A 27498-nucleotide genomic window follows, 5' to 3' on the forward strand; every position below is an offset into this window, starting at 1 on the left:
GTCCCGCCACTTTACAAACACACTCAACGTATCGAGGACCTGGCTTGTCAGACGTTTTTCAAAAACTCCGACTAGCTACCGTTTACGTGTACTTAAAATTTCGTCAGCGACATTCTTTTACTGGAACGAATTGCTCTCATACAAATGTAGTATATACATGCCGTTGCATGTTTTCCGATCGTGCTTATCCAACGACCGTGAGCACGCGTGATACTTCGTATAAAAGAAATTCCAGAGGTATCGGTTCATCGCTATCGAGTCGTGAAATTAGCGGAAGTACGGCCGAAGCTGAACCACGCTACGAACGTATGCGAATGAACTCGCGATCATGAAGTGATGCAAGCGCGATCCATAATGTACACAATTTTAGCATCATTTTGAGAATCGCACATTTAATATTTTCATTTTTCAGAACTTATTTCGCTTTTTGTCTGGCACGTTTTAGTGTAGCATCTTAATGTTCTATAATCGCACGTTTCCCAAACTCCATCGTAATCAAGGAATTTATTTATTGAGCTTTATAAACTCTTTTACTCATCATTATTTTTGAGACTCTTTCCATGTTACATATTTTTTATTCGGACTTAAAAATACAGTTACAAAAGACTAGCATGTATGTATGACAACAGGAGCAGCATCATAACAATTTCGTTTCGAATAAAAAGACTATGAATCTTTACACACTTGTAGCACATTTGAATTTTTTAAATATTATCTTCTTTTAGTCTTCTGCACTCATTAACATTTACATAGAAAATTGAAATGTTTATTTAATGACATACAATAATTTGAAAATTTTAAATGTAACACTTTACGTAATATATGCTACATGTAAAAATATTGTACTTGCTAAATAAACCACTTGGTTTAGAGCAATAATAAATAAATTGATTAATGAATAAATAAATAATAAGTTAAGCTTAATTCCATAAATTAATAATGACTTCTCTGTCAACCTGGTTGCAGCTTGCAAAAAATTGGTAAATGTAAACAATATGATATGAAATAAAGGACAACATTGATGGAAAACTACATTTCAGTATAATATAAATTATATTTCCAGTTTATAATATAATTGCCATTATTTATAAAATCTTTATGTATAGTTTATTTATGTTTATTATATTTTATATATTTTATACTTATAGTATAGATTATTTATGAGTATCTCAAGCGCATTTTAATTAATATAGATCACTAGAAGTAAAAAGAAATAAAACCCAAACACAATAAATAAAATAATAATAATATAAACAATGTTTCCTCAGTTAATCAGAATTATCACCAACAAACGATATTAATAAAATATTATTTATGATACGAAAGTTACCGGGGTAAGTTCGGAACAACCATTATTTATAAATAAGCAGAAGAACGTGCAATTCGTTTTTAGTTGATTCTGTTATAAAAGTGAGTAACGACGCTCCGTCGTTCATTTTTGTGGCGTCCGCAATAGTGTGGCGTGTGTTTTTAATGAAGGCTTGGTTACATAGCAGATAAGTAAATATTATTCAATGCATACTTTTTGGCCTATTTTGATTATTTAATATCGATGTCACTGATTCATTTATCCAAACAGATCAAATGACATTTAAAAATATGTTGTATTTCCAGTACATACTTGGAATGTGATCCCCATTCACGTTCTTCCAAATAATCTCGATCTATCCTTACATTCTTATTACTTTTTCAATAGGTATAAAACATATATTAAAAACAAATTAAGAATACATAATAATGATTGATATATAATTATTGCAAAATTGTATTATTCATGAAAATGATTATTATATGATTATTAATAACAATTGCCGTCCTAATACTCATTTTTTGCAAAAGAAATGTATTTCATATCGTCATATACGCGAATATTGAATTTTTCCAATAAATTCCGCACTGTGACTGTGGCGGACAAATGGCAAAATTTTGAACAAAACTCCAAATTTGTTTATGAATGTATATGTATTGTTAATTATTCACAGAAACTGAAATTAAACAATACAACTAATAAAATTAAATGGAAATTAACATATTTTCCACAATAGATCCTAAAGGAAAGGTATGGGCAGATATTAAAAAGTTTATAAAATTAAGAGTAGCAGTTAGTTGCAAACAAAACTATAACATTCTTAAACTATAATATGTAATATATCTGAATATGTAAGAATATTAGGATATATTTTGCCCTTTTTGTTATATGTTAATTTGAAGTTTTATATGCAATTAATAAATAAAACCACCGTTGAAAATTTATACAAAAAAATCTACTTTATTAAATGTAAAAAGAATGCATATACCTTGGTGAGCACTTTCCATTATACGGAATGATTATTGCAACACTCGTCTACAATTAATGTAATACTTTTCGATTTTTGTCACTCAAGGGAGTGCGGCCATGGCAAAAGTTTCTACAATAATCAAAATTTGGTTACTAATGTAGATATAATGGTAATTATTCACAAAATATGAAATTTTACAATAAAATTAACAAATTAAAAAAAAAATTAACAAAATTTATGCATAGAAATGATTGTTCAATGATTAATAATATCAAATTCCTCCTAATATGCAGTTTGCCAAAGGTATTTATCGTACATCGTGATATACACGTGTAGTGAGATTGCCCCGCTTGTCCGCACTGTGCGACGGGGCAGGAAGTTCCGCGTCGCTCAATGACAAACAAATGAAAAAATACAAAAAACCTATTGTAATATTTTAGTTTTAAGGTTAGAATCAAATTAAGTTTAGTTTTAAAGTTAGAATTAACTATAAATTACTCAATGAAGATTTACTATTTCTAGATCATTTTATATGTTTCTTCAAAATCAGAACTTTTAGTCCCGGTCTCCCCAACGTTCCGTAGCATGAAAAATGAGTTCTCGAAAAAGCAATTAGTACAGTTTAGTGAACAGTTCGGAAACGACCTTCTAAAGAGGAAGGAAGCTAGTTAGACGAGACGGAGAAAGGATTCCTGCAGTGACCGGAAGGATATCCAGCAACGCGTGTCTCCAGGGTAGGAAACCAGACCCGCAATTAATGCCCCGAAAAGAACATAATGCCATTCAATTCGCTTAATTGCCGCGTGCTTCTGAAAAAAGTGATCGCTGCTATTAAACCGCGAGGCCTTTCCCTGGCCGTGGCACGCGGCGGATACATATCATTGTTATTTATATTTGCGATAGTTGGGCGCATATTGCACGGTTCCGTGAAGCAATGTTACGTGCTCGATGAAAAGCCTCGAATATCGCCAGCCCTGGTGCGTGAATTGCACTTAAAACGATTTCCTCCCTCGCCTCATTTCACGGTTCGTAGGTTCCAGTAACGCGCACGAGTAACGGTTAAGCTAGCGAGCGACACAATTTAAGAGGAAGATGTTCTACTTTTTCCTAATCATCCTCCTCTGCCGATTCGACAATTTCATGAGAATTTGTTGTTAAACGTCTTCTTTCCACGTTTAACTTGCTTTTAACCTGTAAAATAGGTTGCTTCCTTATTAGAAGCTCCCCTGAAGCGTTTAGCGAGAAACGAACGACGAAGAATCGCCGTATCTCCTGAATTGGTTCTTTTGAAAATACGAAAATATAATTAAATAACAAATGCACATAGTCGAATCGTGGCACGTTTAGCATTAAAAACAAAATATATATTTTAACGTCTTTCCATTTCAATATTACATCAACGAGAATGTAAACTCTTACTTTCAGCTAACGCGATATACAGTGTCACATAAAAAAATAATGAAAAATAAAGAAGTTTTGTTATTGGATTAGTATTGCAGTCTCCTGGCCAATTGAGCTTCACTTCTTTTATATGTTCAGCGTGGATCAAAGAATCCTGGCCGATATATGTCCCTGGCTAGACCAGTGTTTGGGACAAATATCGAGTAAACACTGTACTTATGGAATGTTTATTGTACGAAAAATGTTCCAAAGAAAAGTTTTGCAGTACTAATGGCAGCTCGCAATCTAAAAATTAATATTTTGTTACTGTGTTGAAATATAATTGTTAATGACCTTCTAATTCTAAAGACTCTCGTACGCTACGTGAAACAACTATAATTTCTTGGGAACATTAGAAAAAGAAGACGTTGATTTCACTACTTAGAGTCTTTCGAATCGCATGGTTAAATTTGTAGAAAATTCGAAGTAACGCACTGCAATGGAAAAGTAAAATAACCGAAAATAATAAAACTATTATCTGGAACACTTTGTCATGTAAGAAAACAATTTACAAGTAATTGGCGGTAATAAGTTGCACGCAAACTTAACTGTCCCGTAACAAGATAACGAGTTAGCGTTCAAATTAATAGCGTAAATTCAATTGACTGCTATAGTAAATGTTGCCGTAGAATGTTCAACGAAATAAAGATTTCCAGACATTTCAGAAGACAGAATGGGGACAATTTTAACAATTACCCAATCGGTGACCACTGGAAGTATTTAATTATTAATCTCCCTTAACAGTTTAACTACCAACCTAATAACCACAAAAATTCTATACGATTTAAACATTAAGCTGTATGATACTGAATACAGTGTTTTTTCGATATATGTCCACAACACGAGTCTACCCAGGGACATATATTGGCTAGAAGATACTATTCTTTGATACACTGCCGAACGTAGAAAAGGACAGCAAAGCACGAGTGGACTCGGTCACCGAGGAATCTAAACATCGTGGCCCCTCGCGTGGTATACCCCACGCCAATGGGGATAGTTCTGCGACTTTTATCGGCTAGATATTTGGGACACATATCGAGAAAAGACTGTGCACATTCAACCTTGAATTTTGTAGATTCTAAGTTACACTGAATACATTAACGCAAAAATATTGTAAATCTGGACAAACAAATTCCTCAAGACACTTCTTCTAGTCATCACAATCTTCTCATCGCGCCTAAATGAACACCTACCAATTTAACCCACTATAACATCGAGTCAGACTAGCGACAAAGATTTCGAACAGAACCTGCCAAATATGTATTTTACATTAATTTTCTGTATTCGAAATGAAATTTTACTTTGTCGTTATCGATATATCGTGTCATTCTTTTAAGAATTTGTGCAGCCATAAAATAAATAGTAGCGCAAGGGGTGCAGTTATTCGCAAAAAATTAAACAAATAAACGAGGCTTTCGAAGGGTTAGTCAGGCTCACTTAAGGGTTATGAAATACTCTCGTTTATCTCACGGAAATATTTATTTTAATAATAAATCTTGTAAACGAGGTTTTCGTCTGCCGAACCTTAAGAGCGTTAATTCCCGCCAAGGTCGTCAGTCTATTTACTTCCCATCCTCCGCATACTTCTGAACATGTTTATACGCTGCGATCATGATTGACCAATGAGCCAAGAGCCCTATTACATCGTGAAGACCAAGAGCGGCGATGGTACTGGTGATCAGAGTCGCAGAAACAGTTGGGAGCCTGTGAACTGGTTGATTTCCCTAGTTTTTCAGCCGGACTTCCGGAACGGAGCCGAAGGCGAGACAGAGAGGGCGACGAGAGCGGAAAGAGAGGAGTAAACGGAGAGAGCGAATCCGGAGTCGCACGGCAATTTGGCGACATCCGCCATAGGCCGCACTTGTACGCGATCCAATTTAAAGTCACGAAGCCGTACGAGCCCGACCATTCTTTCATTCGTACGCGTAATACGTATACACGTTCATCCATTCATTGGGTATCTACATACGCTCCAATAGTGAGGGAAAGAGAGCAAGAGAGAGAGAGAGAGAGAGAGAGAGAGAGAGAGAGAGAGAGAGAGTGTGTATGTGTGACAGAAAGGGAGACGATGGACCTGACTTTGTTTTTATTTGCCGTTTACCGTCTCTCTAGCGAGTCAGTGAACAGGGCCCCCGGGGACGGCAGCGGAAGTACTTTCATTGTGCCAGGGGACCGGCATCCCTTTATTTTCGTCTCCAACGTTCGCGTACGTTAATAAACGTTCGACGATGCTCCCCGACGAACTTGCTTTAAATTTGCACTGCGACCCGCCGCGCCGCGAGAATTATTCTCGTTCTAAGTCACTAACCCGTACAGAGCCATCTGCAATGTCAATCCTTCGCCCGGAAGTCTCTTCTCGCTCTGATCGTTCAAACGTTCCCGAACTGGATGAAGTGTTCTTCACTTTGACGAGTGATTCTCATTTAAGCGGGTATTTCCATTTATCGATCGGTTTTCATGTTGTTCTGGTTTTTTTTTTCTCGGCAAACTGAACAACGTATCATTATCAAACTTCGTCAATTTAGTCCATACACATTTCAACTATGTTCACGTTTTTTTATAGCTACAATCTTATTAGGAAACCAGTAGTAATTGTTCACCAAAAAGGTCGATCGTTACTCTTTGAACTGACTTTTTAGGGTGTGCGCATACTTGAGTTTTCTAATGTTGAGTGTTCTAAAAAATTATTGTTTGTAGGGGAAAACATTTTCCGGAAGCATTACATCCTAACAACAGTCCAAGGAATGGAAATGCTTCTGTGAATTCGAGTCACGCTTATGTTTGTTTGTACGAACAGCACGCTAAGATCCGTGTCAGCATATCCGGATGTTTCCTGCGGCGAGCGGTACAGAAATGTGGAATCTCTTAACGAGGAGCTTTACGGTTTGGACCACATGTGTGGTATAGTTGTCAGGTACGAGACTGAGTTAGTTGTATGTACCTTTTAGAGTAGAAATTAAGGTCTATTAATAGTAGTAGCTCACCTGATCGATCTTGCATCGCACACCGCATCCCACTTCCGACATTGAGTCGTCCGTTCGGTTCTGAAAGCAATTCGATGAGGATATCTGTGTTAGTCTCAAGTTTCTGCTCTATAGTAAACATAACAAAAATAGTATAATGCGTTCCATAGGTGGTAGAAGTGAACAATAATTTTCGTAAGAGGACAATCTATAAGAATTTATCTTTTTTTGATTTTAAAATACTACGTTCAATATTTATAAAACACTACAATAATATATACTTTATTTCAGTCTCGCGGCTAAGAAATTGGAACTGGTTTACATAAACCTAATCAGTAAAATTATAGCATAACCTTTCGTTCTTCCATTCACTCCCCCCATTCTTTGTTTCCTGTATCTATTAGCTAAGTATACATCCTATAATATAATATAATCTATTGTAGTATAATATATACATATTATAGAATACCCTAAACTGCTCTTCTTACTTATTGCACCTTTTTAGACTCTGGTTTTAGCCTTCATTGCATTATCCCTCTCTCATTTTCCATTTTTCTTTCCTTATCCAGCTTCCTTTACCAAACAAACGATTTATGTCTGCAACACGGGTCTACCCAGGGACATATATCGGCTAGAAGATACTGTTCTGTGATACACTGCCGAACGAAGACAAGGACAGCAAAGCTCGAGTGGCCTCGGTCGCCGAGGAGTATAAACATAATACGGCTCGGGTGTATCGGTGTGAGACCACTATTAATTCAATAACAAAACTTCTTTACTTTTCATTATTTTTTTATAGGACTTTCATATTCGTGCTATTCTTCTAATAAAAATTATACCAATTGTGATATAATTCCGACGATATTTACTTGTGTAATGAACGATGAAATTTACTTCCCATTACAATTATATTAACGGAAAATTAGTGTAAATATGATCCGAATGATATCGTGTTTGGTATCATTTTAATCAGAAAATGCCACGAATCTGTTGGGGAAAGTCCAATACAAAAATAATGGAAAATAAAGGAGTTTTGTTATTGGATTAGTAGTGGTCTCCTGGTCTCACACCGATGTAGCCGACCGTGTTATGTTTACACTTCTCGGCGATCGAGGCCACTTAAGTTTTGGGGCTTTTCTTGAGTTCTGGGACTTTTATCAGCTAGATATTTGGGACATATATCGACAAAAGACCGTAACTAGATACACGGATAAAATGACCTCGAAAAACATCAGTAAACCTGGTCGAGTTTGACATGCATCAAATAAAATATTTCTATAGTTGAATTCAAAATAAATGTCGATGTCGCAGAAATGATTTACACGTTATTCGTTCCTTAGTCCGAGAACTTGTCCCGCACACGGTTCATTTACCGGATTTATTTATTCAAGTGTTACACATCCTAGAAAATTAAAGGGGGTACAAGAAAATATTGATTACATCAAAACCGTTATCTTTCCCAACGAGAATACATAGAAGAGCTATTAGCATGCAAAATAAAAATTTTCTTCGTCGGTTATAAAAGACAAGAACCATACAAACATTTCGTTCTACCTTTAAAAATTTTTTTATATCGAAAATAACATATTGATGTTCTTAATTTATCTTAATGTTTTTACTGTTTTAAATTACATCTACACATTTTTGTCATAAATGCATGAAATCCGAAGTCTAACTATTAGCAATAAGATAGAATAGTCAATGTCAATTAAGAATCCAGTTTTCATCGATAATTTTAACTAAATGAAATGAAATGAAATGTAAACAAGTACGACAGTATTAGTATAAGAGTTAATGTAAATCAATCTTTTTATTTGAGCTACTGCTTACGAGAAAATTAAATTTGAGTATTTGTTATGTATAAGTTTAATTTACTAATTCCTAACTAAATATATGTATATAGTACAAGTGACAATGGATTATGCAAAATATCTTCGTGGAAAAATAGTTAGAAGGTTTAGAATAATTTTCTTTATGTTTATATTTTCAAGAGAACAAGACATCGTGAGAAGAAATATACTTTGGTTCAATCTTGTATAGTATGAGAAATATTTTCATCGTTTCTAGTTGTCGATTATATTCTATCATACGCGAATTTCCAGTTTATTTAAATTCACGAACAGCAGCTGACACAAGTTGAAGTCTTGAATAAACATGATCCCTGGGTTAATTAGATGTGCATAGGAACTAGCTGCCTCCCGAAATTCCCATGCGTGTACGCATGGTTTCACACCCTAGTTACCAAACGAATTGTTCGTGTCCCTCGATCTACCTCTAACCGGAGCCTCTACACTTCTCTCCCTCTTCTATTTCCACGTTTTTAACAATTTGAGTACGGTTCCATTAAAAGCCGGACGTACACCTGTGTACCGGAAGCATGCAACGTACAGGTGCAAACGTTTTATAACGACGACGACGACGACGTTGTCCGTAACGATACCAGAAATCTGCGACTCCGCGCAAGTATTCGGCGATTCATTCGCGACAGACTAGGTGCACCGGGGGTGTCAATTGAACCGGACGAAACAATTTACTATCTTTTAAAGCTGGCAAGCAATTCAATTTATTTTCTGCGGCCCCTTGTGCGTTACGTATACCGTTACCCCCGTTCGAAGCACATTTTTTTTTCTAACGGCTCGACTAGCGAATAAAATCTATGAAAAATCACGAATTTCGCGCACATTATTCTTTTTAAAAAATGGGTTCATCTTATTAAGCGTCGAAATTAATTTCATGTCTTTTGAAATACTACTTGTATAGAGAAAAATTATGTTTCAATTCACGAAATGTATTTCACTGTTTTTGATGACTTCGATCCTTCCAATAATTCATGAATTCTCTCTTGAAAATGGATGTCGACTTCGGTGAAATCAATACTGTCTGCATCTCAAATTTTTCGAAATCTATAACGACTAGACAAAATTTGGTTGGGTGAAATGTAAAACAGTAAAAGATTGGAAAAATGTAAGAACATTGTAATGTTGTTTTTAATGTAACAAAGTCGTTAAGGGATGAAATAACTTTTTATTTTATTACTACTTCCCACAATCAATGCAGAACATTTAAAAATCTGCAGTCCAATCATGAGTATTACATGCATGTATATGAATAGCCCAAGGAACAAATGACATTTGAATCATTCCAGCGGCAGAAGCAACATTTTTTGTCAGTTCAAATGACTGATGCCTGTAAAACTTCATCGTGTTTACTAATGTTTTTGTATTATCCCAATTGTTTCGTCGTGTTATATATACAGTGTTTACTCAATATATGTCCAAAACACGGCTAACCAAGGACATATATCGGCCAGGAGATACTATTCTTTGATCCACGCCGAACGTATGTTTTTGGCCCCTCACAGGGTATACCCTGCGGCAGTGGGGATACTTTTGGGACTTTTATCGGCTAGGCATTTGGGACGTATATACGTATATAGTGTAAACACTGTACTGTGCATCATAAAAGTTAGTACTCTAACATCTTCGAATGGTGAGAGAATATTTAACAATTTAAGCTGACAAATTAATTTTTACATTATAAAACGACACGGTTATTCCAATGTACGACCAACGCAATTATACGTAAACGTGGCAACTGAAATACATTGTACGTTAACACGAGGAAACATAAACACCACTCCCGGTCTCGGTATTGCAGAGAACAACAGAGACCACGAACGAATGACGAGTACCCCGATAACGGAAGCTGCGGAGACGGTGCAATGTTTTCCCGATTATCGCCTCCCCGCCTGGATGTATCAATTTTACGATGAATTTTTTCTCTATCTTTTCCTTCTCCACCGTGGCAGCATCTCGTTGCGTGTTTCTTGCCTTTCAACGCAATGCTCGTTTAACTTTGCACCCGATTAATCAAACCGTACAGGCTGCCGCACCATGCGAAACAAGTATCCCTGTGACAATACAACCTCAATTCTCTCTAATTTCCCCAAATTACTCGGCTCCGGATTTGATGCATGTATGACAGAAACGAAAAAGCAGAACTGCGAAGACATTTGAAGAATTTAAAAATATTGTCGCGCTATTTTCGGCTTATTAAAATAATTAAAAGGAAACACATATTTTTATTTAATTTCACTTTCTGAGAATTAACTTAAGAATTACTCATTACTTTTTCATTCAAAAAATAAATCTGCACAGAGATTTCCTTTGCTTCCTTTTCTTTTTCTTCTTCCTTTACGTGCATAGTCATATCTCGATCATGTTTGTGGGCATCTTCGTCAAGAGGATATTCTATGCCAGTGATGACGAAACTTTTTGAGAAGTGACATAAATTTTGATCATTATTTTTTTAATACTAGCCCGTGGGTCACTAAGTCAGTGGCGCCACTTGGAAAGAGAGAGCAGGGGTGGTAAAAAGGGTACCAATAATTTGGAAACACCGAGAATTTGTTAACAGACAAATAAAAATTTTTTAATATTTTCGATTTTCTGTTCCCTCTTTTGTGATATAAAAAATAAGTTTATAAAAATCAACGCGTGGGTCATTTAAAAAGCCTCCGTGGGTTGGTCCTGACCCGCGGGTCATAGGTTCGCCACCACTGTTCTAGGCTATAAACTTGACATAACCAATCTGCGTTTACATTTTCTTAACGAATGGAGTTAATGATATCGATAACGATGTCGATAATGATATCAACCATAGCCACACTTATATTAATTTTTTCTACTCCCTAAACGTATTTGCTAGACCAACGATAGCATAGTTTTGTCATTTGTCGAAAGATTTGGGGATTTTTGTTAAAAGTACAAATAGGTATAACTAAACAGTTAGAGAGTAAAAATTTGTATACGCCAAAAAATTTCGAGGGTAGCTCAGAATATGTTATTCTGGACTAGAATACAGCACTGAATTTGATTTGGAAACCTGTTTAATTTCTAGTTGATTCGTGAAATACTCAAGATCACTTATCCGGACGAGTTTGTCCCCCCAATTAGTCCGGACTAGTGTTCCTGATTTCTCAACATTTTTCGTTTCTCGAGAAATGAGAAACAAGACTATATTTCTCGATAATTTTCGAGAATTCTCGAGATATAAATTGGGAATTATTATATATTGGGAAACTTTTACCAAACTTTTATAAAGTGAAACATTACGCTTTTGTTTTGAAATGACTTCTTAAGAAGCATAATGCGTCTAATGTAGAATCAGACAATCTACTTCTTTTTTTTTTTGTAACAAAATCTGTAGCCGTAGAAAAATTTCTTTCATTTTGTGTGGATGTTGGCTTTATCGTATACAGAACATCCAAAAATTTGGAATTCCTTTGTTAGAGTCCGGAATTTATTTTCTTCTGCCACTAAACTCTTGACACTAAATTCTTGAAGGCTATCTGCAATTTCTAATTCTAACTGTTTTTCCAGTGATAGTTCCTCATTCTGAGAATCTGAAAGTTTTTCACTATTTTCATAAGAATCATTGTCATATTTTCCAAAAAGTCTGCTTAGAATTTGTTTTGCCATTTTATACATATCTGCCTTGAATGCTAAATAGAAAAATGTATCTTCTGAATCTTTTTGCAGAGATTCTGGATTATGCAGATATTTTATAAGGGATACGACAATCTTGTCTCTTCTTTTAGATATTTCTCCTTTAATAACAACAAGAAACTCATTACTCAATTCAGTATTCAGTTTTTCTAAAGTTTTAAATAAGAATTTAAGAGAATTTAAGAATTTATATGTTATAAAATACATGAGATTAATAAGAATTTTCCTAGATTTAAATTTCTCGAGAAATACTGAGATTTCTCGAGAAATGAGAAATAATCAATTATAAAATTTCTCGAGAAATTCTCGAGAAGGAACACTAGTCCGGACAATCGACGTTTTACTATACCCTGTCGATTTTCTTTGACTTCCACAAAAAAGAAGATTACGCTATTGGTTTTCGACAGTCACTTCGTTTCATTGTATCAGCTCTCTCACCGCTTCCGTTCCCAGTAAACGGAGTCCGATGTTGTTCAACGTTGCTACGTAGGACGGAAATCAGCCGGCGAAGAACAGTTTTGTCCGATCCACGATAATCGTCTAATGTGTACCTGCTCGTCCTTCCGTACGTCCTTCCGCCATGTCCAACGTCTTCGCCACACTTGAAAGCGTCCACCAACTGTTGCGCCCCTCCGCATCGGTGCTCGTTGTGACGTTGATGATTGGGTCTAATGACCGGCCTCTGTCTTTCCTTCCAATTCCAAACACGCAACAACGGATTTTTATCGTCACCCCTTCTCAAGGTTTCCGCGCTTTATCACACTCAAATGCCAGTCACGTAGCTACCGATTATAATGCACGGAATTCCTCGAACTGTAGATAAGGGAAAGTTCCCGTTCGCCTCTTATAAAAGGAGTATAAACTATCCCCCAACGTGCGTCTTCGAATCTTAATGTGTAACGCATCTTATCCTGTTATTTAAATTTCGGATCATTCCCTTCACGCTTGGATACTCACGATACAGGGTGTCCCAAAATTGTTGTACTTCCTTGAGGCAGGTGATTCCTGAGGTGATTTGAAATCAATTTTTCCTTTGCGAAAATGTTCTCCACGACTTTCTTAAGGAGTTATTGACGAAAAGCACGGACCAATCAGAGCGCGGCGACAACAGACGGATTCCGGCTCGGCGATATGTCCTGCTGAGCATGGCGTTGGCATAATGTCTAATATTGCATATTATTTTTATTTTTTCACTTCATTATAGAATTATTAATGAAATCAATCGACGCAATACAGTCTCTACTCGATAAATGTCCCAAATATCTAGCCTATAATTGTCCCACAACTACCCCTACTACCACGGGATATACCTCGTGAGGGGCCACGAAACTCGAGAGGCCTCGGTCGCCGAACATTATAAAAAATAATGAAAAATAAATTAGTCTTGTTATTGGATTGGCGTGGTCTCACACGGACGTACCCGATCCTTATTATGTTTACACTTCTCAGCGATAAAGGCCCTGGAGCTTCGCTACCCTTTTCTACGTTCGGCAGTGGATCAAAGAATAGTATCTTCTAGCCGATAATTGTCCCTGGGTATACTCGTGTTTTGGACAATTATCGAGTAGACACTATACATAATGAGCAAAAAGATCAATGTATTTCAATAATTTCATTTGAATAATGAAATTCCAAAATGTTTAAAGGACTACGCATTCACATCAAAAGTCGTCCATTCGTAAAAAAAGTGATATAAGTCAAAAATAGGAAATTTTACAGGAGAGCCATTTGAAAATGACCTAAAACTGCCCATTTTTTTTATTGTATGTAACCAACTTAGAAATGTAAAATAATTTGTTGTTATTTAGATACTGGGTTAATTGTCATGTACATTAGTTATAAAGTACACCACAATTTATATATCTATTATTATAATTGTTGAAAGTAATTGTTGGAAGGTTAAATCACAGTTGTGACGTTTTTACTGTGAGAAATTAGACTGACTTCGAACCTAGTGAACCAATAAAAATAATTAAAAAAATTTTTGAGTTGCGTCACTTTTCTTATGAATGGACAAAGCGAGAAGGGTTCATATTTCGTCTCCTTTCACAGGAAAACATTTGTAAACCATGGTAAACAAAATGTTTGTAAAACATGGTCGTTCGAAAAGGTCTCATTTCTCGACTGTTAACCAGTTAGCTGTTTATGACGAGTACACTCGTCATGAAGAAATGGCAATATTTTGTGTCATGACGAGTATATTCGTCAAAAACAACTAAGTGGTTAATTTTTGCGACGCAAGTTAGGTATACATTTTTCAAAGAGGTCGCAACAAACAGGATTTTCACGCATAATCAATACATCAAAAAAATGCCAAATTTAATGTGCAAATGGTGGAAACAGCCTAAATCATTGACTTTAACACGTTCGCGGATGTGAATGCCATAGCATTCATTTTCATAGTGATGCAAAATGACATGAATGCTATAACATTCAAATTTTAAAGCCAATTTTTATTCATTTAATTTCATACAACCTTAAGTTTCTGTAATTAATATGCATTTCAAAGTAATGACCGACTGTCATTACTAATGATAGTTAACTTATTATTATTGTTTATGTCTAATCAGATTTCGGATAGTACAACTAGTTTCAAGAAAAATTGCCTGTCTATTTTTGCAGCTCACTGAAATTTTTACTGTCCGTGAACGTGTTAAGAAAGTGGTTTACAGAAAACTTTATTATTAAATCTTTATATGGAGAAAACGTTCCTTGGAACCAAAAAATCACTTTCCACATCTCCAAATTCTATGAATTTGAGTGTAACCGTAGGAAACACGATGAGGTTGTTGCACGTTACTACATAGACAACAATATGACGGAAGAAGTTTCCGGACTTTCCAAAGTGAAAGGAGTGTGCCCGGAAATACCAAATTCTAGTAATTTTCAGTGCTACATAGGAAAGATTCCGATCACCAATTTAAAAATAGAAGATGTGAAAACTGAGAACAATACATCCCTACAGAGCATTCGATTCAAAGAAATCGTACTTGGAAGACTACAGAATTCTCAGTTTCTGGTTTTTAAACATAAATTTCTTATTCTAATTCTATTATGTACAAGTTGAAAATCCAAAATAAATAATAATTTGTTTGTTCTTCAATTTGAATCGATTACTTGAGTCACCTTCGACAGTCTCGTGCATTTCGAAAAGGGCTCATCTCGGGAAAAATTAAAGTGAAAATTACCGGAGATGTATTCACTTGTAAAGTTGCAACTTGTGCGTCACTAATGAAACAATAAATCAGTGTCATCCGTTATGTAGTTTGGACAAAATTAATATTTCCTTCGCTCCTGAACATTTTAGATTTTCAAAGTTGAGCCCTTTTCGAACTAATTGTTCGCCTTGGTGTCGCGAGACAGAACGTACCGACCCACCACTGGTCCCAACCGAAGAATCAGCTGTTCATGTGATAATAAAGCAACTTGCTCATATGCATGTTCATCGAATGTATATTGCTTCCTACATGTCCATGAAATTTAAAATTGTGATTAGTACAAGCATTTAAAAATCAACACTTTATGAATCCTATTTTTCACCGATAAAATTATCTCATTTCTTATTGATATTCTAGAGAATCTATTTAATATTGTGTGTCCATTTTTGTTTCAAATCACTAGTGTTTGTATAATATTCATAATTTATTGAAATCGCAATGCTCAGTAAACTAAAGAGAATCTTCAAAGTTTTCTATCATCAGTAAAGGATATCTTTTGAGTTCCATATAGTTCCGCAATATATCAAAGTGTATTATTTTCAGCATACTTTTCTCTATAAAATCATGCAAGATTTACATCCCATTCGATCCCGATACACAAGTTATTATTGTTCAAAATGCCTCTGTGATCTGAACCGCGCGGAGCGTTAAGAGATTCTTAAGATTGTCATATGATTCTTTTAAGATAAGACGGCCAAATAATCGCAATTTAAGATTAAAAAAAACACATTTTTTTCAGAATTAAAGGTTATTTTGTTATTTCAAAACCTGGTAACAGCTGAGGTCAAAACCTGAAAGTCGAGGGTAAAAAACATTTTCCATGAATATCTTGGAAACTACTGTAGATAGGAAAATGGTGTACATGGCAAAAATGTGTCTTCTTATGAGAAATACACCTGTGAACACAGATTTCAAATATCACCATTTGTTTCAATGATATACTAAACATCATTCATTATTCACACGTTACCGCAATATTTCCGGCATTCCCGGTGCTCTGACAAGAAAATGTTCCCAACAAAAATTAATCACTATTAACTACTCTTTTATAAAGTTCAATATAAAAAATTAAAAAAATTTTTTAAATAAAAAATGAATGTTACCTTGATTTTTTCATCGTCACTATATATTTTTTACGTAATAATGTTATAGCGGATGTCAAGACGAATCCGATGACCTACTTTACGATGGCTTTAAGTCTTGAAACAATGCTAAAATTTTTGTGAACAGCTAACTCCTCGATTTGGACCACTGTGCGACATTTGGAAAGTAGTGGAAAATAGTGGAAAATAATTCAACTCGAGGACCTTGTGACACCATCAAAGCGTTAGGCGTCCTACGGTGGTTCGAGTTAAAGGCAAAGGGTATCAGGTTCGTCCGTGCGGTCTTGAATCAGCCACGGTCGCACGGTGTTGAATATACACCGGACGGTGTCCACTGGGATGGAACATCTACCTTTGAAGTCTGAGGTTTGTCTTTGGCAAACACCTTAACGGTGCCCGGCCCGGTCTCCGCGACCGTTTAAATTGTGACATAGACGCCGACGACGCGACGCGCGCAAACATCTCGCGTTCGTCAGCGAGCCGCATCAATTATTCTCGCGTTACGCGACGAATTAAAAAGATACACATCGCCTGGCCGCGCGTCTGTTCGCATTCGTTAGCCTGGTGAACAGGAAACGTTTTTCATCCGAGTGTTCACTATGGAAAAGCGTTTTCACGTCTTGGAAACGTTGCGTAACCTGTGTCTACGTACGACCGCTGCCTGCTATTCGAGGACGGTCGTCTTCGAACCAACTCGATTATACTAATAACTAGTTACCAATTCTAAGCTATGATTTGATGATATCCAATGAAGACGGTTCCTCTGACTTTGCATTCGTTCTCGGAAGGCTTTTCACGTTCCACCGATTGTCAAGGCGAACGAAGATCTCGTCGAGACACAAGAGCGTCTAAACGTCCGGACACGCTGTCGCCAATTAATTTCGTTCGTTGATTACCTTCGAGACCGCGGAATAAATAAAAAATGACCGCCATCAGCTGCGCCACTGTCTATTGTACACCACTGTTCGTATTCGGTGTGCGTGTGCTCGAAACATGCATGCGTTTTAATTGATCTGACGTCATGTAAAGGCGCCGAAAGCCTGGTTCCCAGGATTTGTTTGCGGTTTCGGCCGCTCGAGCAACTACCATAAACGTTCCTCGACGAACGTTTCAAGCATATTCGCGGCGCACAGTGGCGCATTTCTCCTGAAAAGCTGGCCAAAAGTCGACATTTTTGTTTTGTCTAAAATTAATGAAACTTTTTTCTCATGTTCCTCAATATGCAAAGTGTAAAGGGGGTAAAAACACAAGTAAGATGTACAGATAGATATGCCAAGTAATAACAATTTTTACTTTATTTCCTTTTGTAGTTTTGATACAATAAAAAATCGAAGGTAATATCTTGTCATTCGTAAAATTAATATATATCAAAACACGGGTTTAGCCAAGGACATATACCGGCTAGGAGATACCTATTCTGTGATCCAGACCGAACGTAGAAAAGGACAACAAAGTTCTAGAGATCTTGATTGATAACCCTTCACGCGGTCACGTTTTCAAGAGTAAACATTGTACTTTTTCATTGTGGTTTTCACTGTGGTTTTTTTCCCAAACCACCGTTATTTCTTACTTATTTTTAATGGTTAGACATTGCTTTATATAATTCTTAAAAGATTGGGTGCCGAGGGGTGTCCATATTGTTTATTTTTAACATTTATGTCAAAAATACTCATCTTCAGATCTGCTCAAGGATGAAAACTATTTTGCCGAATGCTTACTCGATTAATTTTATTTTTACAAGTTATGTTTAGTGTTATAAAGCCTTTCAAACACCATCAAATTTTTTTTTAAACATTAACGATTTGCTCCAGTTTTTCATGATAAATGTTTATCAATGTTGATTCGAGTTTGAAAAAAAATACCTCCCTGAGTTTTCGCATCTTACTTCTGGACAGATTAAACTTTAACATCTTTGCCCAAATCGAAGAAAATGGCCGAAACGTAACGCATTTACTTCGGAAGCGACAAGTGCTCTGTCGCCCTTAAATCTTCCCAATGCGAAAAGGTATCTCTCTGATTTTCTGCACACTATTTCTGGGTATATTGTACTTTGAATAGTAATCGATTTTATCCGCCCATTTTTGCCCGACTCGGAAAAATCCAGTTTCTATTTTTTCATTTTGATTTTCAGGCATTTCCGATAATTTATAAAAAAAATGTTTCGAACAAAAGTTAATTAGTACTGGGTCGTCTAGAAATCTCAATACAAAAAATTAAAAAGAAAATTTTTTGTTAGAAAGAATAATGGCTACCTTAATATTTTAAATGCCACTATGTATGTTCCACTACATATTGTTGTAGCTGACGTCAAGACGAATCCAATGACCTACTATACTATGTTAATGCTTAATGTCTCAAAATAATGCTAAAGTAAATTTTACCCACTGTGCAGTGGTCCTCCACGGTCCCTGGCGATTTTCAACGGTTATAAAACGCTTTAAATGTAGACAAATCGATCCATCAATTAATCCTGTTTCTATATCATGGGTCGTGAGAGTCACTCTCGGTTCCCTCGCCTTTTGAAAGCGATATTCACCCATTGCCACAAAATCTTAAGGGATGTGGGTCCCACCCGTATCTACACCCGTCTCGACGTGTTCGTAAGACCTGAATTCAATTTTGAAATACGCGAAGGGATTCACCCGTGTTCAAGATGGCTTCAAGATAATTTCACCTGTGTAGAAAATATTGAAAGATTCAACCCTCGTTTACCACGCATCAAAGACATATCTTATTCACGTCGATTTCACTTGTGTAGGATAGATTCGATTCTAATAAAATCCGAGATAACGCAGATTTTTCTCTCAATCGGAACGGTTTTATCAACTTTCCTCATAGTTCATTCAATCAACTATCTCGAGGCGCCATCAATCATCACTACGGATGGGATCGAGTTCAATATGAACTCGTAAATGCAAGTTAACTCGAACTTTATGATATTTTATTACCACTCGTACTCGCACTTCCTGTATTTACAAAGTCCTCAGATTATACAGTGCTAATTAATTTTTAGCTTTAAAACAAATACTCAAAAAATTCGAGAATATGCCACAATTATTCACTTCGGTCAATTTTTTTCATTTACAATATTTTCCTAAATAATAACACCTTCGTTGCATAAAATGTGAAAAACTGTAACAAATAAATCTTGTTACTAGATTGCAGATGATTATGCGAACTTTCATTTTTATAAATTATTTTGTAGAAAATAGAGTAAGAGAAAAATATTTTCACTGGCTAAGGTTTTCTATAAAGATGAAATGTAAGTACAGTGTTTACTCGCTATATGTCCACAACACGGGTCTACTCAGGGACATATATCGGCTAGAAGATACTATTCCTTAATACACTGTCGAACGTAGAAAACGACAGCGCAGCTCAAGTGGCCTCGGTCGCCGAGGAGTGTAAACATCGGGATATACCCCGCGACAGTGGGGATAGTTCTGGCACTTTTATCGGCTAGATATTTGGGACATATGTCGAGTAAAGACTGTACTATTATTTTTGTGATCATATGCATTTTCCTGCATTTTACCTATAAATAACATATTATAACTGCATAGCTTATGGCTTATGTGCAATAGCATATACATACCTGTTATCCCATACGTGAGTTTAAATACCAATGGACATAAAAGTAACAATATTTTCTTTACGCAAAGAACAAAATGCTCGTTTCCATACGTGGCGCTACACATATAACAGTGAATGTGTAAACATTCATACGCCTCTCTAGTGAAAATTTATTCATTTTATTTACTGAAATAATATCAAATATTTGACGTCAGTGTCATCCTAGTGTCTTTCGTGCAATAATAAACTTATTTCTGATGTTCTATAAGGCTTAATCGAATTCCAGTTCATTGCCAAAGTCACTGAAATGTAAACAACGGTAATAAGAGTATCTCCTAGCTATAGTGCTGTGAATAATTATAGGTTCAAGGTAATTTCTGCAAATTTTTCTGAATATAAGGATAATTCATTAAAGATAATTATTTTTCACAACTTTTCACAACTATATCTACAACAAGTAGTTAATTATTTACCATAAAACCATTCTGTTTTGCTGTGAATTAGTATGGATTCAAGGGTTCGATTATTTATAAAACGATATCAAAACATCAAGTCATTTTCGAAATTTTATTTAATACCTTGCAAAACGACCCTTGTTCTTAATTACAATTAATAATCTACTTTCAATTATCGTGTTTATAGTTTATTAGACATTGTCCTAATGCCGGTGTCGCACTTTTCATTCAAAGTTCAGTAACTTCATCAAAAAAAAAAAAAAACGTAGGCAGCGATCATCGAGGAGCCATTTTAAAGATGAAACACCAATCTTCGAATCTACGTTAGTTTCATTCGTTATTAATATTTTGTTAACGTCTATACACACGTCTGAATTTGCTAAATTTTCGACACAAACAGGCATGTTTACTTCCTCAGCCGGTTCTGTAGCGTAAAATATTTTGTTCAGGAAAATGATACATAGATTTCGAAAGTAGAAGATTAAAAATGAGACGAGAATGAACATTCTAGGACGTTTTTTCATGAAGTTACAACTCTTTGAATATGGGTAATTTTATAACGGGAATTTAGCTTGCATTTTGCGCAAGAGCTTATAATTGCTTACGATTTTCCCGCTACTATTTCGAATGATTTTTATGCGACTCCTCATACGCGGAGCAGCGATGTTGAAGAAGATTTAAAATAAATTGGATCTCACGGTGTGTTTCCCGGACGACATCAAACTTCGCACGATTATCGATGCAGTTCGAGGTGAACCCGTAGCAAGTCACGAGGCACATGTTGTAAGTGAGAGGATGTGGCCGGCAGGAAGTTCATTGTATACAGCTACACATATAATATTGCACGTCGAACGATCCTGTGGATTCTACGTAGTTTCGTATCCAACGGGTACGGAATTTTCGCAGGTTGTCCCGCCAGATTCGAATACCTGCAGGTATCGGTTACACCCTCTCACTAGTGGCCCGCAATCTGCCAAACCTAGGGGAGTTTCGAGAACCGAAAGGTTGCCGATTGTTTATCCCAGATGAAATTTATTCATCACATTTCTAGTTCAACAATTTGATTCTAAATAATTATTTTCATTATGCGCTACTAAAAATATTTATTTTTCTCACTAGGCTAGAAGATTATAAAATGATAGTCTTTATCAAAAGAGAACTTCTGCAGACGTAAAGTAATAAAAAGTTACAGTAGGTACTTTACACAGTTAACTATGCTATAATATAACTAGACGAAAAACATTCGCAATATACAGTGTTTACTCTATATATGTCCCAAATGCCTTGCCGATATAAGTCCCAGAAATATCCCCACTGCCGCGGGATATACCCCCTGAGAGGCCTCAAAGGGGTATATCACACCAATATCAAAGAATAGTGTATCACAGAATAGTATCTCCTGGCCGATATACAGTGGCTCACGAAAGTATTCGAACGCTTACGTTTACAAATTTTAATGAATAAAATAAACTGTATAGAACAATTTGGTATCTATAGTAAGGGGGAAGTCTCAAGATTATGTCAGTAAAATTTGAAAAGGATTCAACAACGTAGGCAGAAGTTATGATATATTTATTAGAAACACGCATAATAAGTGACTCACAAAAGTATTCGAACGCTACATAGATTATTACATTATTTAATGTTAATATTTTGTTGGACCACCTTTAGCAGTAACGATGTGTCTCAATCGACGTTCCATACTATAAACCAATGATTTTGTAAAAGTACACTCAATGGAATTTTATTGTGTCGTTGAATAATTGGGATGAAACTATTAAACTAATAATACAAACATATTTTAGACTCAATCAAAATATCATTTCTTAAGGCTATTGCTGGATCTGTATTTGAAAAAAGTATACAAGATTGTTACTAATATAGTACTCCACCTTTCTCAACATTATTTTAAATACACCTACAACTCAACCGAAGACTATAACAAAGGCTAATTGAGGCGATTTACATACATACGTCTTTTAATGTATTGTATTGATATAAGAAATAGTTTGATAAAATGGTACTATTGCTTAACCCTCACCTTACCGAGCCAAAAATGTGATTAGACTGAATTTATTCAGATTTCTCGATATTTTTATAACAATATGAATGAAGAAATTTATTTAATAATTCCTACTGGAAGCGTCTTTATAATTTCAATAATCATAGGATAAAAAATGTGAAACCAGTTTGATCGGTTGACGTACGGTTAGCTTTAACCCTCTTTTTACATAAATCCCTTCAAACGAAGGTTCTGTTTGTAAGATAAGATGTACAGTGACTCCCATTCTTAAGAAGACGATAACTTTTTAAATATTTGACCATATTAATATTGGATGTTTACTACATGACTTAAAAAAATTACAATTGGCCGGAATTGCAGAGAAATTATATAGAAGTTATATTTCACAGCTTTCTTATGCGTGCCTGTATTTTTTAATAATTTTGAATAATGAAAAAACGGCGACTATTAAAAGCAAAAATATCTTTTCCGCTGAAAAAAATCAACTTTAAACATTTATAAAAATTCAGCAAATTAAGATATAAAAAAATCGTACGCTACATTGAAGAAAATCTATTTTTATTTAAGTTAATGCAATAATTTTTTATATTTCAGTCATACCGAGTTCGATAATGTTATACAACTTCACCATTTTATAATTTTGTCCACCAAAAAAATATGAAAATAAAGCTATAATGTTGTTTAATGTGCCCTGGAAAATCTTTTCTTTACAGTATTTTTATATGCGAAAAGGACATGTATTTACTGCATTTTATTAGACTTGCAGGGTTGCTTAATGGGAGTCACTGTGTATCCTTCACAAAGCAATCGACGACCTAATTTTTAAGAATTTCGGATTGCTCTGTATTGCTCGCACTGAAGCGAACGAAATCGTATGTAGGTTAACGCGTGGGAGGGGATCCATTACTTGCAGCGTTTAAGTAATTATTTTTCAATTAAAGTGAAAAACTCAATGGCGTCGACGAAATTGAGGAATGTCCAGCCTCCGCTAACTGCGGAAGCGTTAGGCGGCCGGAGGAGCTAATCGGTGCGCATGTGACAAACGGTTTCGAGCCTCGCCATTTTTACCCGTACGAATAACAATAGCGATTGTCGAACCGACGCGCGTTGGATCGTTTCATGCCAAAGTACGATAAATTATCGCCAGGGACGAATTCGTGAAGCAGCCTCGATGCTGAGTTTAGGAAGCTCGCGATCGCGATTATGCAAGCATAGTAAGGTCATCCTAGGCATCACCTCGAGATACGATAACGAGACTACAACTGTTACTCGTGTTTGGTAAATAACACGGGCCGGGCATGCGCGCCCATGCGTGCCGTAAACACGGATTTTCATTCGGCGACACGCACATTATAAATCGACCACTGTACTTTTTTCAACTCCCACTTTCCCCGTGACTTTCGCTTATCTGAACACATTTTACACGAAGCCCCTTCGACGGACTTTTTGTCCAGCTGTGGAATTTCGAAATTATGAAGTGCGACGCGCAAGAAACCAAAGATGGATGAAAGTTCTTCAAAGGGAAGATAAGAAGGCGAGACCCCGTTGATTTCTGGACCGTTGGTTCCCTTTATCTGACCTCCCGAGTTTAATTGAAATGCACAGAAACCTCTACCGTCGAATAATCGGCCGATAAAGCTTACTTCTCCAGTCGAAATTGAAAATGATCGATTTCGTTGCTGTTTTCTGACAGCCCTCGTGGAATTCTATTAACGCGCGCAATAACGTTCCCGCGGCGCGTGTGAACAAATGCGACGTAAGAAGCTGGTAATCAGTGTCTTCGGCAATTGGCACGAACAAAATTGCTACCAATTATCAATTTAACTCTCCACGAAAGGATCGGGTTTAATCATTTCTTCAGACCGCCTTTTGTTCCGTTTATCTTTCCTGATGCATCCTTTCAGTCTTCTTCATTCACTGTCCGTGAGAGCCAAGGGAAGAAGAAGAAAAAGAAAAAAAAAACGCGAGCATCGGCGAACTTTTAAATTGTCCTTTCAAGCGGTTCCGAAAGACATTGTATTCAGCGATTTAGTTTCAAACGGCACCGACACCAACGGCACAAAGGACATTCTTCTTTTCTTTTTTTGTTTTAGGATAGCGAAAACTTTAAAAAGGAAAAAAAATTATTAGAAGCCCGTGGTATCCGTTACAACTCTTCGTTCATCCTCGAGACCATGCTTATGGCCTGCGATGATGCGCCGTCGTGTAGTTAAGTTAATTAATGAATGGTACAGGCGGGATGGAGAGTGGACTTAAATTGATACGTCCTTCGTGTGGAGCCATTTTTGTGCTATGCGCGCCTCGCTCCCGAGAACGCTTCTCGCGATTCCAACCGAATCGGTGTGGACATTTTTTTTCTCTTTACCAATGAATAATTACATCATTCGTAAGATAAGAAATCGTGGGACCCGGTGCTCGGCTGGTTGTTCTGGATTCGGTGTTTTGTTCGTTCCGAATTTCGACGACAAAAACTGTAGATGTCGTTACAAGAATGACAAATGGAACGCAGATAACCAGGCACAAATTGAAACAACAAACGTATGTGTAAGTAATCGGTACTTCTCGCAGGAGAGGCTAACAAAAACAGCTCGCGCGATTATCGTGAAATATTCTGATCCATTTCGTTTCGGTTCCACGCGTTAAACCTAACGTAGCAATGTTAACCGCTTCGGGAATGAAATCGCGGTGATAAGCAAATTTTCCGACGATTGCGATTATTTATTGCCGTAAACAAAGTCGGAGTTCACGAGGAAAACGCACGACGCGAAAAATGTTACGCTATTTCACGGACAATTTAGCGACCGACTCGCGTTCTGTCACTCTTTTTTTCCACTACCGGCCACGCAATAATCTCGCCAACTTTTATCTATTGCCACTTTCATAATACGAGGGTATAACGGGCATGGCAACTCAATCGCGAATAATGATAAAGAAAACGATGCATAAAACCGCCGCGGATTTTTGGATTCGTCTAGCTCGAATCCGAATTTCGAGTTACTCGATTCTTTAAGGAACATCTGGCCGCTTTCATCTGCCACCTTGTTAACGCATTCCGACCGCTCGAATATATGTACTGCGCGCTGGGAGGTATGCATTTTTCGCAAGCGACGCTCAGTGGTCGGTAAGTACGAAAATTCGGACAAAAATTATCATAGAAAATGCAAGGTTGTTGCATAATTTGATTCATTAATATCTGACACGCCGGTCTGATAAGTTTTTTTCAATGACAAAACTCGTCATATACATATAAAGAACATAATTAAATACATATAAAATTGTTATTTTTATTACTCTTTTTTAATATGTTTGTTTAATCGTAATGTACAGAACGAGCAAATTAAACACAAATTTTAGAAAGGGTTTATCCCCATATATTCGTGATCTTTATCGATACAAATACAGTCTTTACTCGATATGTGTCCCAAATATCTAACCGATAAAAGTCCCAACGGCCACAAAAGAGGCCACTCGAGCTGTCATTTTCTACGTTCGGCAGTGTATCAAAGAATAGTATCTTCTAGCCGATATATGTCCCTGAGTAGACCCGTAGTCTCTGAGTAAACACTGTATTAAGAAGTGTTCTAACACTTTATAATTTTCGTATAGAGGCAGTTTATTATTTTACATTTGGTGAAACGCCAATAGAATCCATCATTTTATTACTGTTTCTCAAGTGTCATCAACTGTTATTTCATATTTTTCTAATACAGTTGAAACTCGATAACTCAAACTTGAAGAGAAGGGAAATAATCTTCGAGTAAGAGAGATTCAAAAAAGGAAAATCTAAACCACTGTGGTAAACAATTTCCAACATCAGAAAATTTGCCACATCTTTTTCTCTCTCTCTCTATCTAAATTGCCTGCTAAGATCTTCTGCACGATTTCTTTTTCATTTTTCAAAATCGTCGATAGAGTGCTGACAGTGAATCTCAAATTCATTAGCAATATCCTTTCTATTAGAAATTGCTTTTATTTTATCAGCCAATGTTAATGTTTTCAGCTTGCGTTTAGAACTCATCTTATTTTATTCGGAGAAAAGAATGAAGAACTGTGTTTTAACTTATTCTCGGAATGTTTCACAGCAAACTGCTTTTCTGATCGAGACGCATGCACTGCATAAAAAAATCAACAATTGAATTAAAAATCATTGATCCTCTTGTATCGATTGACCGATACGTAGAGATAAACTTCGACTTGTAGAGGTCGAATTCTGTCTTCGAGTTGTACAGTTAAAACACACAATTTAACACGCATTACAGTGTTTACTCTAAAAATGTCCCAAACCCCTATCCAATAAAAGTCCCAGAACTGCCGCGGGTATTGTTGTTTTCTACGTTCGCCGTGGATCAAAGAATAGTATCTCCTGTGGTCGATATATGTTCCTGGCTAGACCCGTGTTTTGAACATATATCGAGTAAACACTGTAAATGATTCGAGTTAAGGAAGTTCTATTTCGAGTTGTAAAGGTTTCTACATCTGAGCGGAAGGGAAAATTAAGAAAATTTTCGTCTTATAGACGTTTCCAAGTTATCGAGGTTCTACTGTACAGATTACCATAATATACGCTGAAATATTCACGATTTGGATTGCCAGGGGTAGTAGGATCTCAAAACCTAAATCGAGATCTTCCCGATCTCTCATACAACACCGTGGCAAACTGCAAAACGAGAAGCGTTTCCCAATCAGTCGACGATGTGTTAAATAATTTGGATACTCTAGAATATTTACTTATTTATTCGGTTCAAAAGATGTCACTTTTTTTTTGTAGATAACTCGCAGATTTCGTGTGCACCAGACGCAATTGTTTGCTACAGATTTGCGAAACGTATCCACAAAAAAATCTATCTGTTAATAGAAAAAAAGAAATGTAGGTTTTGTATCTATGAGGAAGTTTTTTTAAATCAACGACCTCCAATTACATTTGAATTCCGACTTTA

General features: G+C 36.2%; 1 protein-coding gene and 1 long non-coding RNA gene across 4 annotated transcripts in view; one reads left to right on the forward strand and one right to left on the reverse strand.

Moving 5' to 3' along the window:
• Positions 1–27498, forward strand: part of LOC143355040 (uncharacterized) — a 387508-nt gene that overhangs the window by 177062 nt on the left and 182948 nt on the right. The window lies entirely within an intron of this gene.
• The window catches only part of Sev (receptor protein-tyrosine kinase sevenless), a 56172-nt gene that overhangs the window by 28426 nt on the left and 248 nt on the right, over positions 1–27498 (reverse strand). For all 3 annotated transcript variants that reach the window (XM_076789467.1, XM_076789466.1, XM_076789465.1), the window contains exon 2: positions 6704–6763. In XM_076789467.1, the coding sequence (XP_076645582.1) occupies positions 6704–6763 (60 nt within the window). The remainder of the gene's footprint in view (positions 1–6703; positions 6764–27498) is intronic.

The sequence above is a fragment of the Halictus rubicundus genome, chromosome 6 (genome assembly GCF_050948215.1).
Source record: "Halictus rubicundus isolate RS-2024b chromosome 6, iyHalRubi1_principal, whole genome shotgun sequence".
In the NCBI taxonomy this organism is placed as follows: domain Eukaryota; kingdom Metazoa; phylum Arthropoda; class Insecta; order Hymenoptera; family Halictidae; genus Halictus; species Halictus rubicundus.